Source organism: Bos indicus, chromosome 21, assembly GCF_029378745.1.
Source record: "Bos indicus isolate NIAB-ARS_2022 breed Sahiwal x Tharparkar chromosome 21, NIAB-ARS_B.indTharparkar_mat_pri_1.0, whole genome shotgun sequence".
Taxonomy (NCBI): domain Eukaryota; kingdom Metazoa; phylum Chordata; class Mammalia; order Artiodactyla; family Bovidae; genus Bos; species Bos indicus.
Genome location: NC_091780.1, coordinates 58,032,388 through 58,050,867, shown reverse-complemented (window position 1 = coordinate 58,050,867; position 18,480 = coordinate 58,032,388). Strand labels below are relative to the sequence as shown.

The following is an 18,480-nucleotide window of genomic DNA, read 5'->3' as shown; positions in this document are numbered from 1 at the left end:
TGCTCTGCTCTCTTAAGATTGTGCTCGTTTCCTACCCTCTCTCACCCCCACAGATCCCTGTACTTGCTTTTGAATTAGAATACCCCAGTACAGTGGATGCCCTCTTCAAGAAAACCTAATTACAGTAACTGTTGTTCAGTCGTTAAGTCGTGGCCAACTCTGCGAACCACGGACTGCAATGCACCAATTATAGTAATAGCTGCTACTTATTAATGTGTATCATAAGTTAATGTGCTAAGTGCTCTGTGTATATTATTTAATCCTCAAAATAACCAGATGAGGTAGAATTAAGAAACATTTTTTCAGATGAGGAATCAGGCAGAATTTCACACATCACACAGCTATAGGGAGTTGGGGTTGGGTCTCAGATCATGGTGTTGGGTCTCGTATCAGTCTGACTCTAGTGGTGTGTCTTGACATCTCTCTTCCAGATAGATGCCTGAACAAAAGAACATATGTCAATTTCGAGGAATTCAGGCATCCTGTAGATCCCAGAATTAGATCTCCTTGCATTTTAATTTAGCAGAGGCTTATATACAGTATCTGTGTCAAGAGAACGGACATCCCCATGACTGCTTTTCCCTTTCATTATGCTATTTTCACCCCCCAAAATACCAAAGAACAAATAATTTAAAATGTCATATTAGAATTAATAGTATAAACATTAGAGAAATACAAATCTGTATTTAACTACATATCTTAGAGATTCTTGGTCTTTTTTGTTTGTTTCCTTTCGTGGTAAAAAGAGAACCCTTCAGTCTTTTATCACTTGCTGCCTGTGTGCTTTAGCCTCCTCCTCTAGTTACCAAAGTTGTTGTGTAGATATTTTCAGCTTCTTTCACATCTTTGTCTGTTTTTCCCTCTCCCATAGCTTGGCAGAGCTGTGAGAGTGAAGAGTACCAGCACTATTTATATATTTTCACACAAGCAACGTGAATCTCAGTGATATGTGTCTTCCGCATCAAAAGGGAGTCATGTTCTCAGAGCAGAGAACCTTCTGATATCCCTCCCACTATTTGCTTGCATTTTGTGGACAGTGATTGATTTTATGTTGAGCCCTGAGGGAAGGGACTCCTGGCACCTTCCCTAGCCTGGTGTGTTTTTTTTTTTGTTTTTTTGTTTTTATTTTTTGAGTAGATAATACATTCAAATGGAGCAGAATTCAAAAGGGGACTCATCAGAACGTCTCCTGCCCTCTCAACTTTCTGTTCCCCAGAGACTAGAGACTTTTTACCCTGCCAGCTTTGAAGAAGTCAGCTTTTGTGTTGTATGATGGCCTGTTGAGTGGACTGCATGGAAAGAACTGCAGGCAGCCTCTTGGAGGAGATTGTGAACCCTCAGCTAATAACCAGCAAGAAGCTGGGCCTTTAGTTATACGGCGGCAAGGAAACGATTTTTGCCAGCAACCTGAATGAACTTGGAAGCAAATTCTTCCCTAATTGAGAATGTGAACCTAGTTGACACCTTGATTGCAGCCTTAGGAAACCCTGAGGACCCAGGTGACCTGTGCCCAGAAAATATGAGATGATTTGTTTGTTGATTTAACCTACTATGTTTGTAATCATTTGTTGTATAGCAACAGAAAACAAATAGATTAATCTTCTGACTTTCATAGGGTAGAATGGTTTAATAGCAACAGTTGCATGTGATTTAACTTAATTAGAGGAGAGCAGTAATTTAAATCTAGTTTACCACAGAGCCTTCAAGGTGCTAACCAGCCGCACCTCTATAAAAGACTCAGTTCAGGAAAGATGATACAATTAGCCACAATCCCAGCTGCTGCAGTTGGGTAGAGGCTTTCATTGATATTCTCATCATAACTGTATCACTCGGGTTTCAGTCAGGGAAGCTGAGCAACAGTGACTTATGGGGTAAGGGAATCATTGTAGGAATTGGTCCTTACACAGTTGTGGGAGAAGCTGGGGCAGTGAAGGTCTGCTGCGGTGGAGGGGGTTGGACCCAAAGGAGTTAACAACCAGTCAACCTGGGAAGCCAAGGATGTCGAGGCAGTGAGGTGGGGCCGCACAGGGGACAGTGGCCTATCTGTGGGTCTGCAGCCAAGCGCCTGGTGGTGGCCTGGGGCCAGGGTTGTCACCAGAGCTGCAGTTGGGAGGGAGAGCTGGATGCGGATTGCAGAGAGCAAGGAAAGCTAGGCTCCATGGGCACCTCCGTGTCTGCCTTTCACCACATCTAGCTTCAGTGATTTTTAGAGAGTGATGGCTGCTGCTGCTTCCTTTCACATCACACATTTCTGTTTTGGCCAACTTTGGGGATGATTGTGCAAAAGAGTTTTAGCTTAGAGAAGTGTAAACAGTACAGATCAGCACAGTCTCCGTCTTTCATCACTGCACCTAGATTTTCTTCCTGCTTTGCCAACATTTCACCAGGTCTAGATAGCCTACCAGGTGAGAGGACCCAGACCTTCATCCCAGAAACATCTGCAATTGCCCAGGTTCCGTTATCCCCGAGCAGAGAAGCACCAAAAGGTGCTGCAGTTGAGTCCCTTGGGTTCTGGAAGCGCACCTTCCTGCTCCTATTGTCCTGCCCCACACCTCACAGCCTGGCCCAGGACTCTCAGTAAGCACTCCCACAGTATTTACATCCAGGTCGTGCAGTTCTTTGGGTGTATGTGCTCTTTCTTCCCAGAACAGGGACTGTACTTTCTCCCTCAAACTGTGATTATGCTTGAACAGATCCTGATTTTTGGTTTGGAGCTAGCGAGAGGAGGCTGGGGCAGATACTGAAGAGGACAGCATTGTCTTTTCAGGCACCTTCAGGATCTTCTGGCAAGAGAAGGCTGCTGTCCTCCAGCAGGGAGTTGGGAGCAGGGTGCTGCTTCTCCCACCCTGGAAAGTCCAGGTGAATCTTGGGGCTTAGCATTCCTCATCCACCACATAGCCCCTTTCAAGGTTTCTGTGTCCAGCTCTTCCTCTCAGGATCCACATTTTGTCATAGGTTTGTCGAGATTTTGTTCCGATCTTCTTCATAGATCTGATAAAATTAAATCTTGAGCCTAAGTTTTGGCAGTCTTTTCTGTAGCTCTAGGAAGTAAGGGTATCTTTGAACACCAATCTAGAAGTTTCCTTGTTTTGACAGAATTCTTAGGCTTAAAGAGTGACTGTCATTTTCTTTTTTCATGACTTCTAAGCCAGCCAGCACCAGGTCTTAGAATCACTCATGTTTCCGTTCAAGTGCAGCCACAACCACTGCTGCTAAACTAACACTTCCCTTAGTGAAAAACCTTAGTACTGTCACTGCAACAGGCAGGGGTTGTCACCATCCCACTTGCCATTAGGATGGGGTCCTCTTGGCCATCTTACCAGGGAATGATCTAGTTCCAAAATCTTTCTCAAGAATTTTATTTCCTGGAGCCACTTGCCTTACTATCATAGTGTGGGTGTCCCCTCCCATTTCCCCATAGCCTGTGCTGAAACAGCCTAAAAGGCTTGCTTGCAGTTATTTGGTAAGGAATCCCATGAACAGGGGAGAATTGGGGGGAATGAAACCAGGGAGGAGGAGAAGCAGCAGAAGAGTGGCCCGTAGTGTTGGTCACCAGTGGAGGTTATGGGGCTTCAAGCCTGCCAGGAGCTTCGAGGAATTTTGTACAGTCTTCTTTAGAATGGTCCTCCTGAAAGATGGCAGAGAGGAGCATTTATCTAACCAGCTGTCAGGTGTTGCAGAGTCCCGGGAGTAGCGGTGAAAAGCACCATGGCGTAGATCGTCTTGTCTTCTCACCCACGTGTCTGATGCTCATTTCTGCCTTGGATCTGGAATTCTGGTTGCCTTTTTAAAACAGATGTACAGGGATGATGTGTTGATAGTGGTGTCTTAGAAAGCAAACCTTTCAACGGTGTGATCATTGTGGATTAGAATACTGAAGGCATGGAGACAGTCGGAAGCTTTTCTATAATTAAGGTGTGAAGTATGGAGTATTTGAACCAAGGTGGTGTTGATAGAAAACAAAACTAATCAAATTGTGTTTTTGAAGGAAGAATCAGAAACATTAGTTTCATGTGTGTATATGAGGGAGAGAGAGAAAGGAGGGTGAAATGGTGTAGCGGACTGAAGATTTCTTGCCTAGGAGAAGCATAGTGCTCATGGACAGGTTGAAAGTGAAAGTGTCGGTTGCTCAGAGTCATGCCCGACTGTTTGCAGCCCCACAGACTGTAGCCCAGTAGGCTTCTCTGTCCATGAAATTCTCCAGGCAAGAATACTGGCGTGGGTTGCCATTTCCTACTCCAGGGGATCTTCCCAACCCAAGGATTGAACCCAGGTCTCCTGCATTGCAGGCAGATTCTTCATTGACTGAGCCACTAGGGACGCCCCATGGACACATGGGCTCCTGAGTATTTTTAACATGATCCTCAGAACTCTGATGGCATCATTTCATCCTGGGTATAAGGAAATGAGACTAACAGAGCGTGGGATGCTTTGATCCAGCACTTATCACTGGATGATAAGTGAGAGCCAAGAGTTAGTGATATAATTACCTGAATTCAGAACCTTCAGTGCTCTATCTACTACTTCATGCTGCTGTCACTTCCCACTTGTTTCATAATTCCTTTCCTTAGGATTTGGAATCAGTCCCATACAGTTTAGTAGGAAAGAATTGAAGCAGCTTTTTTCTTGAGCCTATTTGCACTTGAAGTCTTAATTCTAACTCTGGTGCCACTGAAGAGTCACCACTGAAGTGCCTACTCTAAGGCCAGCCTTCCTCTAACCTTACCATATTGCTTTATGTTGTGGGGCAAGCCATAATCTCCTCCATAATTCCTCTTCTTTCTTCCCCCTTGTCTATTTCTTTCTTCCTCTTCCCACCTCTAACCCAATATGAAATTCTAAATCTGGAAGCCACTTATATATTTTCTGATGGCTATAAGCCAATGAAAGGTTCCCCACTGATAATTGGTTAAACATGTATGACGATGTACCTGGGAGTAATGAAGAGTATGAGAGCAGCAGTAAAGACAGATCCTGGCAGCATATTCAGAAAATCTGTCAACATCGACGTATATTTTGGTTATCAGAGGTACATGGAGAGGAGAAAAACAAAAATGTTCATAATAAAAACAGAAAATGGCCCTATTTATCATGCAGAGTAACACTCATTGGTATCACTAAATGTCTAATTGTTTTACTTCTTTGTATTTCTGCCTTGATCATTCATGTTATGTAGCTCAAATTTTTGAAAAGAAGCATTTCTGCCATCATTAAGGATTAGAAAGAAAATATTCTGGTGAAAGAGAGTAGAAGAAAAGGATTAAAAAAATAGGAGATGGATCTATAAAATGGAGTTATCACAGAAGCACAAAAGAACTGTAAAATGTTTACTTCATACTCTCTGCCAACCTCACATCAACATCATTGAAGATCTCCTACCTGAGCAGAATACATGGGCATCTTTGAGATGTTAAATGTCTAGGCTCCAGATGAGTTTTTCTGTTATGAGGACATTGTTAAAAACTTTTGATTCATCCAAAAAGTTCTCTGGTTTATTAGTCAGCCATTGCTATATAACAACAACCAGAGAATTTCAGTGGCATTTAACAAAAAACATGTTTCTCACAAATTTCCAGGTGAGCTTAAATCAGAGATTTAGGTTTGCAGCAGCTGGGGTCACTCTGACGGCCACCATGGTTGAATAGGACTGGCAGTTCTGTTCCCACTGCTGCTCACTTTCCTCCTGGGACCAACAGACTAGCTCTGTGTGTTCTTACCATAGCGGTGGCAGAAGACAAGTGGGCAAGCCCAGTTCCCAAAAGTACTTTTGAAGCCTTTGGTCATATCACATTCACTAACATTTAATTGGGCTTCCATGATAGCTCAGTTGATAAAGAATCTGCCTGCAACACAGGAAACCCCGGTTCAATTCCTGGGTCAGAAAGATCCGCTGGATAAGGGATAGGCTATCCACTCCAGTATTCTTGGGCTTCCCTTGTGGCTCAACTGGTAAAGAATCCGCCTGCAGTGTAGACCAGGGTTTGATCCCTGGGTTGGGGAGATTTCCCTGGAGAAGGGAAAAGCTACCCACTCCAGTATTCTGGCCTGGAGAATTCCAAATATTTAATTGGTCAAACCTGATCTCACAGCCAGTTCAAAAGTCTTGTTGCAGGGAAGTAACACTCTGCCCATTGAGGGGTGGTGGGGATCAGAAGGCTGGCAGTAGGGACTGTGTCTAAACAGTAATCTAGCATGTGTGGACAATAGACTCATAAGCTCTAAACTTCTAGTTTAAGAAGATAAAGTAATCATTCTGTGTTGTTTAGTTTTATTTAAAGAAATATATGTAATATTTTGTCTGTAGTGAGGCAGTGTAGTCAGTGAGTTCTATAGGGAAGAAGAGCAAGCATGCCCTCTGGAAGTTAATTAGGACCAAATGGGAAGAAACAGTCCTGACTTCCCTATATCCTGAAACTGACAGAGGGGAAAGGATTTTAGACAGAATGGTGCTACTCCCTGTTCAGCAGTGTTCTAAGTGGTGTGTGGCTCACAACAAACTGTGGAAAATTCTTCAAGACATGGGAATACTAGACCACCTGACCTGCCTCCTGAGAAATCTGTATGCAGGTCAAGAAGCAACAATTAAAACCGGACATGGAACTATGGACTGGTTCCAAATTGGGAAAGGAGTATGTCAAGGCTGTATATTGTCACCCTGTATAAGTTATTTAACTTATATGCAGAATACATCATATGAAATGCCAGACTGTATGAAGAACAAGCTGGAATCTGATTGCTGGGAGAAGTATCAATAACCTCAGATATGAAGATGACACCACCCTTATGGCAGAAAACAAAGAAGAACTAAAGAGCCTCTTGATGAAGGTGAAAGAGGAGAGTGAAAAAGCTGGCTTAAAACTCAACATTCAGAAAACTAAGACCATGGCATCCAATCCCATCACTTGATGGCAAATAGATGGGGAAACAGTGAGAGACTTTATTTTTTGGGGGGAAGGGGGCTCCAAAATCACTGCAGATGGTGACTGCAGCCATGAAATTCAAAGACGCTTCCTCCTTGGAAGAAAAACTATGACCAACCTAGACAGCATATTGAAAAGCAGAGACATTGCTTTGCCAACAAAGGTCCATCTAGTCAAAGCTTGAAGAAGGCAATGGCACCCCACTCCAGTACTCTTGCCTGGGAAATCCCATGGATGGAAGAGCCTGGTAGGCTACAGTTCATGGGGTCATGAAGAGTCAGACACGACTGAGGGACTTCACTTTCACTTTTCACTTTCATGCATTGGAGAAGGAAATAGCAACCCACTCCAGTGTTCTTGCCTGAAGAATCCCAGGGACAGAGGAGCCTGGTAGGCTGCCGTCTATGGGGTCGCACAGAGTCGGACACGACTGAAGCGACTTAGCAGCAGCAGCAGTCAAAGCTATGGTTTTTCCAGTAATCATGTGTGGATGTGAGAGTTGGACTATAAAGAAAGCTGAGCGTCGAAAAATTGATGCTTTTGAACTATAGTGCTGGAGAAGAGTCTTGAGTGTCCCTTGGACTGCAAGGAGATCCAACCAGTCCATCCTAAAGGAAATCAGTCCTGAATATTCATTGGAAGAACAGATGCTGAAGCTGAAACTCCAGTTCTTTGGCCACCTAATGTGAAGAACTGACTCATTGGAAAAGACCCTGATGCTGGGAAAGATTGAAGGCGGGAGGAGAAGGAGACGACAGAGGATGAGATGTTTGGATGGCATCACTGACTCTATGGCCTTGAGCTTGAGCAAGCTCCTGGAGTTGGTGATGGCCAGGGGGGCCTGGCGTGCTGCAGTCCATGGGGTTGCAAAGAGTTGGGCACAACTAAGTGACTGAACTGAACTGATTGAAAGTGGATCTACAGTGAGATAATAAGGAAACTGAGAGTATGCTTTTAAAACTTTTGTAGCAATTTGACATTGACACAGTATTCAAGCAGTGTTTTTACTGAATTTTACTAAGATATTGGTTTGTGTTAGATTGGAAACTTAAAAAGAAGCAAACTTAAAAATCTGTTCCCTGATGCAAGATAGTTTGAGAAGAGCTCAGATAGACTTTCCACTGACTAGAAATGAATACTTCCACTGTACATAAATGGACCTTCTGATTTATCCATTAGTCTTTTGGGATTTGGGTTATCAACACTTCATCATCAAGAATCTGACCATCTTTGAGTGTGCAGTAGTGTTTTACAAGACTGGTCCAGATTTTTCCAAGGAAATGTCTTTGTGTGAAGCCTCTTTGTATCTCATTTCCTAGCCTTTCCCCTGCCAGCATCCATTTGACCTTGCTGCTGTAGTATTTACATTTTCATTCCATTATTGACAAACTTAACAAAAGATAAATTACCACTAACTGAAATTGTTTACTATAACATGAAAATACTAATTTTGACAATACTAGATAAATCTCTTTAAAGTGTCCCTTCCACCTTTTTTAAAATTTTGGCCCAATTTTCTTTTACATTTCTGAGTTAACATCACCATGTTTGAAGGTGCTTTTCTGTTCATAAGAGAGGCAGTTCTAAGTGAAGAAGTTATATTGAGCGTTGATTAGTAGAAGACCTAAGTTAAGAGGCATGACAAGGAAAGAGATTTTTAGGATGGAAGGAAAGGATGTTTCATTAAGTATGACTTTCTTTCTTCCTGGCTGTATGACCTTGGGCAAGTTAATTCATCTTTGTGAGTCTTAGTTTTCTCATCTGTAAAATGGGAATTATAATATTACCTTCTTCAAGAATATTATCAAAATTAAGCACAGAGCTTGGTACATAATAAATTTCAAAAATGTTAGCATTATGTTTTGTTTTTAATTATCTACCAGGTGTCAGGTGCTATAGCATCAGAGATAAAGGGAGGTCACTACCCCAGAGAAGCGCTCAGTCTGACAGAGGAGTCAGACAAGTATGTCAGAAATGTAAACTAAATTAGTATGAGAATTTAATGCTATTACATAGAGAAACACAGGACATTGTGGAAAATTTCAGGTAGGAGGAACACCTAACTTTTGACTTAGGCTTTGGGGAATGGGCTCAAGGTAGGCTTTTGAAAGAGGCAATATCTCAGCTGATTCTAAAAGAATGTGGAGGACTTAGGAAGGAAAAATTCAGAGACTCAGGGTGGTTAAGTGGTTTGTCCAAAGTGACTTTTCTGCTTAAATGCCCAAGTTGGGGTCTCAAGCCAATCTGATTTCAAAGTCCGTTTTTCATATCTTTGTAAACTTGAAAAGTTTAAACATATGATGTTATCTTTCTCTTTCTTTCCTCTGCCAATATCCTGGTTTTAGTAGGACTGTGACACATTCTTTTAAATAACCACTTTTTCTCTTAATTTGCCACCAAGCACATCTACCAGATTGCCTTTGCTGTCATGTTGACTCATACTACTCAACTCTACTCCACTGCCTGCTTTAAAACAGCAGAAGTCCTCCATTGGCTACTGGGCGAGGCCTGTCCTCCTCAGCTTGGCATTCAAGACACTGTAAAATGAGAACTGTCCAGGACTTCCATATTTCCCACTTTTCATGAGCTCATATTCCTGCCTCTGGTGTCATTTACATGCAGATATCACTTTATAAGGATGCCATTTTAAGGTTTAGATTAAATAAATTAATCTTCAGTCTTTAGATTTAATTACTCTCTTACAACTGAGTGCTCATGCGCGTGGGCCACACACACACTTACTCTGTTATTTCTAAAAATGATTTTATCATTATGACCAAAGAGCTTGGATGTCATCCTTCTTTAGTTCCATACCCAGCATAAGGGTTCTTGGTTATTGTTGTTTAGTTGCTAAGTCATGTCTGACTCTTGTGACCCCATGAACTGTGGCCCACCAGGCTCCTCTGTGCATAAGATTTCCCAAGCAAGAACACTGGAGTAAGTTGCCATTTCCTTCTCCAGGGGATCTTCCTGACCCAGGGATCGAACCCATGTCTCCTGAACTGGCAGGTGGATTTTTACCGCTGAGCCACCAGGGAAGTCCAAGGGTTCTTGGTACTCTACCCATAATGTGATGAGCTAACCTCTGCTCCTACATTTTTCTGGAGGGATCTTTTTTCTAGAGGGATCCTCTTTTTTGAGGAGAGGTAAGGAGAACAGTTCTGATTGTTAGAAATTTCTTAATAGTGAGTCAGAATCTCTTCTTTTACCATCCATTTGTTTCCCAGGACTTGCCCTTGGAACCACAGGTAATTGGTCTTTTTTTTTTTTTCTGCCTCATGAGGTTCAAGATTCTATCAGACGTTGAAAGATAGCTCTTACATCTCTCCTTGGGTTTCTCTTACATAAATCAATAATAATATTGTTTGTTTAGACCTTTTTTCATTAACAGGTCTCAAACTCTTCACTGTACTTTTGCCCGCCTCTGAGAATCCTAGAGTTTTGCCATTGCCGGTCTAAAACCACAGAGCTTAGAACAGAACACAGCATCCGACAGGACAGCAGTGCAGCATTGTTCCTTCATTATGACTCTTTGCTTGTGTCTTAAAAGCCTGTGATTGGTTTAGCTTTATAGTAACCATTTCACATTTTGCATTCATTCAGTTAATATACCCAGATACTATCTTTACATAATGGTTGTAGTTAAGCTAGCTGTTCTTGTCATCTACTCTGTAGTTGACTCTCTTTAAATACAGAACTTAAGATTTTGTTAGTTAGATTTCACCTTCATTTTGATCCATCTTTTTAGCTAATTTTGACCATTTTATCCAGTGTATTTTAAACTGTGTTTCCCAGCTTTAGGTTATCTCAAGACTTTGAAGCCTACTTTCCAGCTTGATGAACATCAGAGAAGTAGAGACTTTCCACTCCATCTCAGGAGTTGACCAGTGCTTCTTACACATGGTTCTGTTAGCCACTGGTCTGTCACCCCTCCACATCTTTTTGTCTTACCTTCAAAGATCTAATTTGTACATTCAGCAAATTTTTATTCAGTGCCTACCATGTGGAAGAAGATACCAGTGATAAAGTGAAGACAGCGGTCCCCATCTTCTGAACTAACAATCTAGAGACATCATGAAGTGTTCTGTTAAATGCTTTACAGAGATTAGCTTACACAGTTCTCTATGATACTCGGTTTCTCTGTTGTCATATCAAAAGGGGAGGATGCATTACTTTTTACAAACTCTATATTGGCTCCTAATGATCATACATCACCTGAAAATGGGAATCATTATCTTTCTCTTTTCACAGGTTCACAAGAACCTTGAGCTTGGAAAGTCTGCAGAGTTCATTGCTGACCTTTCTACCTTTTATTGTATCTTTTAAACCTCCGAGCTCATTAGAGAGCAGCCTGTTTAGCCACATTTGTGGTGGTGGCAGTGGCATCTAATCCCCCCATTATTGGGATTCTTTTTGTATTTTAAACTTAGCTGTGAAGAATGTCTGTCCAACTTTAGCCATTTTCCCTTACAGTCTTTGTCACTCCAATCTCTTTGTGTTTTATCTTTGTATTTTGAAACTATTTTTTCTAAGGAATATAGCTGACTATCCTCAGATGCTTTTCTTCTCCTCTTAAAGCACTTAAAGTGCCATAGTCACTTTCTCCAGGATCCTGGTCCTTTTCACTTAAACCATGTATTTCTTTTTAGTTCAACAAATGAACAAAAAACTGTAGTACTCTAAGGGATGAAACTATCAACGATGCAATGTGTTGGTTTTTTACTAGAATAATACCAAGAACAGATATCCTCATAGTTCCTAGAAGACAGCCCACCCATACCCCTAAGTGTGGGTTCACTTATCCGTCAGGTGTCATCCAAACCTCAACTTGCCAGTTCCCACAGCTGGATCATCCGTGCCTATTCTTCCTTCTTTCCCCGCTGGTCTAGTGCTCTCTGCTGTGTCCTGTACAGATTTTGAGTTGCACATAGATGTTTATTTTCTTAAACAATTATGAGGATTCCTGCCTTTTTATGTAGATCTTTGTGGAACAGCAGATTCCCTGCAGTTGTCAAAATCTATAATGGTTACCAGTTGCTACCCCATCCCATCAAGTCTTGGTGACTTCCATGAGATTTTATTATCTCTGTCTTCTTTTTTCCTATTGCTACTTTTAAGATTGGTGTCTAACACACTAATGTTCAATAATATTTATGATTAATCTCAAGAAGTATTTGCCTTCTCTTTTAGGCTGTGAGGATATCATTGCTGAAAGCATCTCATTAGATACCTTAATTGCCATCCTCAAGTGGAGCTCTCATCCATATGGCTCTAAGTGGGTGCACCGACAAGCTTTACATTTCCTCTGTGAGGAATTTTCCCAGGTCATGACTTCGGATGTTTTTTATGAACTCAGCAAAGACCATCTGCTTACTGCTATCCAGTCTGACTACCTGCAGGTAATCATGTATACGCTCTCGAATTCACTGTCGTTCGTATGTGCACCAGGAAGCCCGTCTGTCCTCCGTTACTCCCCCACCCAGGGAGGTCAGCCCACCCAGGAATGCCTGCTTCATATTTGTGCAGCCCGAGGTGTCTAGGGCTCTGGGCCCTTTGTGCTCACTGCCACCATCACTGAGCAGTGTGAACCAGCCCCAGTCCTAACCAGCGATTCCCCAAAGGGGTTGTGGCAGTAGGCAAGGTCAGAAGCATATCCCAATGGTGATTCTCTTGGCTTCTGTTAATAGTAGATTCACTACAACAGTTTCTTTTATTTTTGGTAAAGTATCAGAAGATATTTAGACTTAAGCAGCACAAAATAAGAACAACATTCAATTTCTGACCTATTCGGACATTTCTTAAAACTCAGTGTATGAGTCCTCCTGAAGTATAATAATGTTTTCAAGTACTTATTTTTAGTCAGAAATATGTTTAAACAAATTCTTGTATTCTTATATATCATTTATAATTAAGTAATTTAAACTAACAGTATATTTAAAATAAGTTAAAAAAATACTTTGAGGTAGAGTTTATTCGATTTTTTTTTTCTTTCTTTTTTGCATTGGCTGTATGACTTTTATACTGGTAACTATACAGCAGTTTTAATGTTAAGAAGTTATAAACTCATTAAACCATATCCTATTTCTTTGTATTTGTACTAGAAAAATTATGAAATGCTTTCATCTCAGTCAGCAGTGCAGTGAAGAGTTAAATAATCCACTTAGCATCTGTATTTTTCCTTCATACGTTGCTTTGATTGTAGTACATATGTTGTCATAATTGGCTTTGATCTGTTTAGGATTTGTTTTCATTAACCTTATTATTTCACTGTCCTGTTGCAGACCTGATAGGAGTTAGGATTTGTCAGTTCAGTTTCCACCTCAGTCCGTCTCTGCCATCATGAAGCTTCCATAAGCCTCTTATCCTTATCCATCAGAGGGCAGACAGAATGAAAACCGCAATCACAGAAAACTAACCAATCTGATCACATGAACCACAGCCACAGCCTTGTATAATTCAGTGAAACTATGAGCCATGCCGTGTAGGGCCACCCAAGATGGTCATGGTGGAGAGTTCTGACAAAACAAGGTCCCCTAGAGAAGGGAATGGCAAACCACTTCAGTAGTCTTGCTTTGAGAACCCCATGAACAGTATGAAAAGGCAAAAAGATAGGATACTGAAAGATGAACTCTCCTGGTTGGTAGGTACCCAGTATGCTACTGGAGATCAGTGGAGAAATAACTCCAGAAAGAATGAAGAGACAGAGCCAAAGCAAAAACAACACCTAGTTGTGGATGTGACGGGTGATGGAAGTAAAGTCCAATGCTGTAAAGAACAATATTGCATAGGAACCTGAAATGTTCATCAATCAAGGTCCATCAATCAAGGCAAATTGGAAGTGGTGAAACAGGAGATGGCAAGAGTGAACATTGACATTTTAGGAATCAGCAAACTAAAATGGACTGGAATGGGTGAACTTAACTCAGAATATCATTGTATCTACTACTGTGGGCAAGAATCCCTTAGAAGAAATGGAGTAGCCATCATGGTCAACAAAAGAGTCTGAAATGCAGTGTTTTGATGCAGTCTCAAAAATGACAGAATGATCTCTCTTCGTTTTCAAGGCAAACCTTTCAATATCACAGTAATCCAAGTCTATGCCCCGACCAGTAATGCTGAAAAAGCTGAAGTTGAACGGTTCTATGAAGACCTACAAGACCTTTTAGAACTAATACCCAAAAAAGATGTCCTTTTCATTATAGGGGACTGTAATACAAAAGTAGGAAGTCAAGAAACACCTGGAGTAACAGGTAAATTTGGCTTTGGAGTACAAAACGAAGCAGGTCAAAGGCTAACAGAGTTTTGCCGAGAGAATGCACTGGTCATAGCAAACACCTTTTTCCAGCAACACAAGAGAAGACTGTGCACATGGACATCACCAGATGGTCAACACCAAAATCAGATTGATTATATTCTTTGCAGCCAAAGATGGAGAAGCTCTATGCAGTCAGCAAAAACAAGACCGGGAGCTGATTATGGCTGAGATCCTGAACTCCTTATTGCCAAATTCAGACTTAAATTGAAGAAAGTAGGGAAAACCACTGGACCATTCAGGTATGACCTAAATCAAATCCCTTACAGTTATACAGTGGAAGTGACAAATAGATTCAAGAGATTACACCTGATAGAGTGCCTGAAAAAGTATGGACGGAGGTTTGTGACATTGTACAGGAGGCAGTGATCAAGACCATCCCCAAGAAAAAGAAATGCAAAAAGGCAAAATGGCTGTTTGAGGAGGTATTACAAATAGCTGAGAAAAGAAAAGATCCAAAAGGCAAAGGAGAAAAGGAAAGATGTACCCATTTGAATGCAGAGTTCTAAAGAATAGCAAGGAGAAATAAGAAAGCCTTCTTCAGTGATCAGTGTAAAGAAATAGAGGAAAACACTAGAATGGGAAAGACCAAAGATCTCTTCAAGAGAATTAGAGATTCTTCAAGGGAATATTTCATGTAAAGATGGGCACAATTAAGGACAGAAAAGGTATGGACCTAACAGAAGCAGAAGATATTAAGAAGAGGTGGCAAGAATACACAGAAGAACAACACAAAAAAGATCTTCATGACCCAGATAACCATGATGGTGTAATCACTCACCTAGAGCCAGACATCCTGGAATGCGAAGTCAAGTGGGCCTTAGGAAGCATCACTATGAACAAAGCTAGTGGAGGTGATGGAATTCCAGTTGAGCTATTTTAAATCCTAAAAGATGATGCTGTGAAAGTGCTTCACTCAGTATGCCAGCAAATTTGGAAAACTCAGCAGTGGCCACAGAACTGGAAAAGGTCTGTTTTCATTCCAATCCCAAAGAAAAGCAATGCCACAGAATGTTCAAACTACCGCACAATTGCACTCATCTCACATGCTAGCAAAGTAATGCTCAAAATTCTCCAAGCCAGGCTTCAACAGTATGTGAACCGTGAACTTCCAGATGTTCAAGCTGGATTTAGAAAAGGCAGAGGAACCAGGGACCAAATTGTCGACATCTGTTGGACCATCAAAAAAGCAAGAGAGTTCCAGAAAACATCTTATTTCTTCTTTATTGCCTATGCCAAATCTCTTGACTGTGTGGATCACAACAAACTGTGGAAAATTCTGAAAGAGATGGGAATACCAGACCACCTTACCTGCCTCCTGAGAAATCTGTATGCAGGTCAAGAAGCAACAGTTACAACTGGACATGGAACAATGGACTGATTCCAAATTGGGTAAGGAGTACGTCAAGGCTGTTTGTTGTCATTCTGCTTATTTAACTTGTATGCAGAGTACCTCATGAGAAATGCTGGGCTGGATGAAGCACAAGCTGGAATCAAGACTGCCAGGAGAAATATCAATAACCTCAGATATGTAGATGACACCACCCTTATGGGAGAAAGCAAAGAGAAACTAAAGAGCTTTTTGATTAAGCTGAAAGACGAGAATGAAAAAGCTGGCTGAAAACTCAACATTCAGAAAACTAAGATCATGACATCCAGTCCCATCACTGTATGGCAAATAGATGGGGAAACAGTGAGAGACTTTATTTTTGGGTGGGGAGGGGGCTCCAAAATGACTGCAGATGGTGATTGCAGGCATGAAATTAAAAGACTCTTGCTCCTTGGAAGAGAAGTTATAACCAACCTAGACAGCATATTAAAAAGCAGAGACATGACTTTGCCAACAGAGGTCCATCTAATCAAGCTATGGTTTTTCCAGTAGTCATGTATGTTTGCGAGAGTTGGACTATAAAGAAAGCTTAGTGCCGAAGAATTGATGCTTTTGAACTGTGGTGTTGGGGAGAAGACTCTTGAGAGTCCTTTGGACTGCAAGGAGATCCAGCCAGTCCATCCTAAAGGAAATCAGTCCGAATATTCATTGAAAGGACTGATGCTGATGCTGGGAAATATTGAAGGCGGGAGAAGGGCACAACAGACGATGAGTTGGCCCATGGGGTCGCAAAGAGTCGGACGCAACTGAGGGACTGAACTGAACTGGATGATTGTTTAGAATCTTTGCATTTCTTCTTGGAATGTAAAAAACTTGGAGAGCAACCTGGATTATGCCCTAAGATTTTAAATGCAGTACAAAGAAATGAGAAGCACATTGCCATTTCACAGACTATGCCTGAGGGGTCCTTCACCAATCAGTAGCATACTTCGTGGAGATCATAGTGTCTTCTGCCAAGACAAGTTGCCATACTTGTTTTTTTCTGCTCCTCCAGGAGACAGCAGTCACACTGTATCTTTACACTTTTACTTTCATGTATTTATCTCCATCTTGTCCCCAAAAGAATTTAAGGCAGCTGTATAGAAACCATATAGTAAGGTAAATTTAAAACAGGGAAAGAAAACAGTTTAAAAAACAAATAAAGATGAAAATAAGAGTAAAAATTTAATTTGAGCCAAGAGTGAGGTTACTGGACCAAATGTATATAATTGGGTCTGTGTATTTGCTTCCTGGTATACCACAGGTTTAGGTCAGACATTTGAAACAGCCAGTGTAAAGAGTGAAACGTGGCATGTTGCACATTGTATGTACTTTATGACATCAGAAGAGTCTTTAATGAGATTAATGTCTATCTGTTTGCACTAAAATAAATATAAACTTTTTTATTATAGGCAAGTGAACAAGATATCCTTAAATATCTGATTAAATGGGGTGAGCATCAGTTAATGAAGAGAATAGCAGACAGAGGTAAGCTCAGAAAACTAGCTTGAAACTGTAAGTTTTTCCCAAAAGTTACTAAAGTGTATGCTGCACATCAGTCTTGACACTTACCACTGTTGCCTGGTGAAAATAGAAATATTTAAATCAGTAAAATCCTTTAGTGGAAAGGGTATACTTGGTTAGAAATAAACATATCAGAAAGTTTAATTTTGCACTTTAAACTGTAGCTCTTAGTATTCTCTTTCTGTGTGTTTAATAATGTATGTTGAATCATTTATAAAAGTATTAAAGTGCAGTTTTTCAATTAATGAGTAAAGTGTTACAAAGGCATGTTGTTGATGAAAATATTTTAGAATTAGGTGGTAGTGATAAGTGCATAGCATTCTAAATGTACTAAAAACCACTACATTGTACACTCTAAAATGGTTAAAATGGTAAATTTTATGTTATGTGAATGTTGCTCGAGAAAAAAAAAATATATGACTACCAAAGGGAAGCATGTTTGTTGTTTATTTGAATTTTTTGTGAAAGGTAAAGGAGAAATGATACTTTTGCATGGCCTCCAAGTAGGGGATACTGCAGAAGAGACGCAAGCACCACGTGTCGCTCGTGGTCTTAACTGTGGGAGCTTGTGCTTATGTAGCAATCTTACATCTATATCTAGGGTGAGCCCACACACCTGTGTGACTTCATATAATTTTGTGTTTGTCTATATAGTGAACCCAAATCAAAATATTTTAATTTAAAAAATTAAATGCGGGTTTCCCTTTCCTCTCATTTTTGACAGCTTTATATAGATAAATTTACATACCATAAAGTTTATGTTTAAGTGTTCAAGTCAGTGTTTTTTAGTATACTTAGAGTTGTTCTTCTCACATTTTAAAATATTTTTAAAAAGTAAAGCTGAACCTGCCTTCAAATCATTTTATAGTGTGCCTTTAATATACTGCTGCCAGACTCTAGGAAACAAAAGCAGTCCTCCTATCTTAATTCTAATTTAATCTGTGGCCTGCAGTTTCAGGCCTTTAATCGAAGCCTTTCACAGTTTCAGATTTGAAATTTTTTAAATACAAAAACCACTACTGTTAATTTGGGACATTTTTGAAATGCCAGTATGCAGCCTATGCTGCTGTTTTACAGATTCTAAATTTGCAAATTCACCTACTTGCTAAAATTTATTTATGATCCCCAAATCAGTACTCATGACACTTTTAATCATTTGCAGAGATGCACAGAATGCCATACGTTTCCAGCTTATGGTAGAGCAAAGTGATACTCTGCCATCTTCAATGTTCAAACAAGTGTCCTTTTCATAGTCTTTTTAGTGCTGTGTTTTTTACATCTGAATGGGATTTTCTGGTAAACCCACTGTCTAAGATAGCCTCCAAATGTAATACTATTAATACTGTCTAGTGTTC

General features: G+C 40.6%; 1 protein-coding gene across 1 annotated transcript in view; it reads left to right on the top strand.

The window, feature by feature from the left end:
• The window catches only part of BTBD7 (BTB domain containing 7), an 89,010-nt gene that overhangs the window by 50,875 nt on the left and 19,655 nt on the right, over positions 1-18,480 (top strand). Inside the window, exons 4-5 of the mRNA XM_070775585.1 lie at positions 12,111-12,319; positions 17,014-17,089. Coding sequence (XP_070631686.1) covers positions 12,111-12,319; positions 17,014-17,089 — 285 coding nt within the window. The remainder of the gene's footprint in view (positions 1-12,110; positions 12,320-17,013; positions 17,090-18,480) is intronic.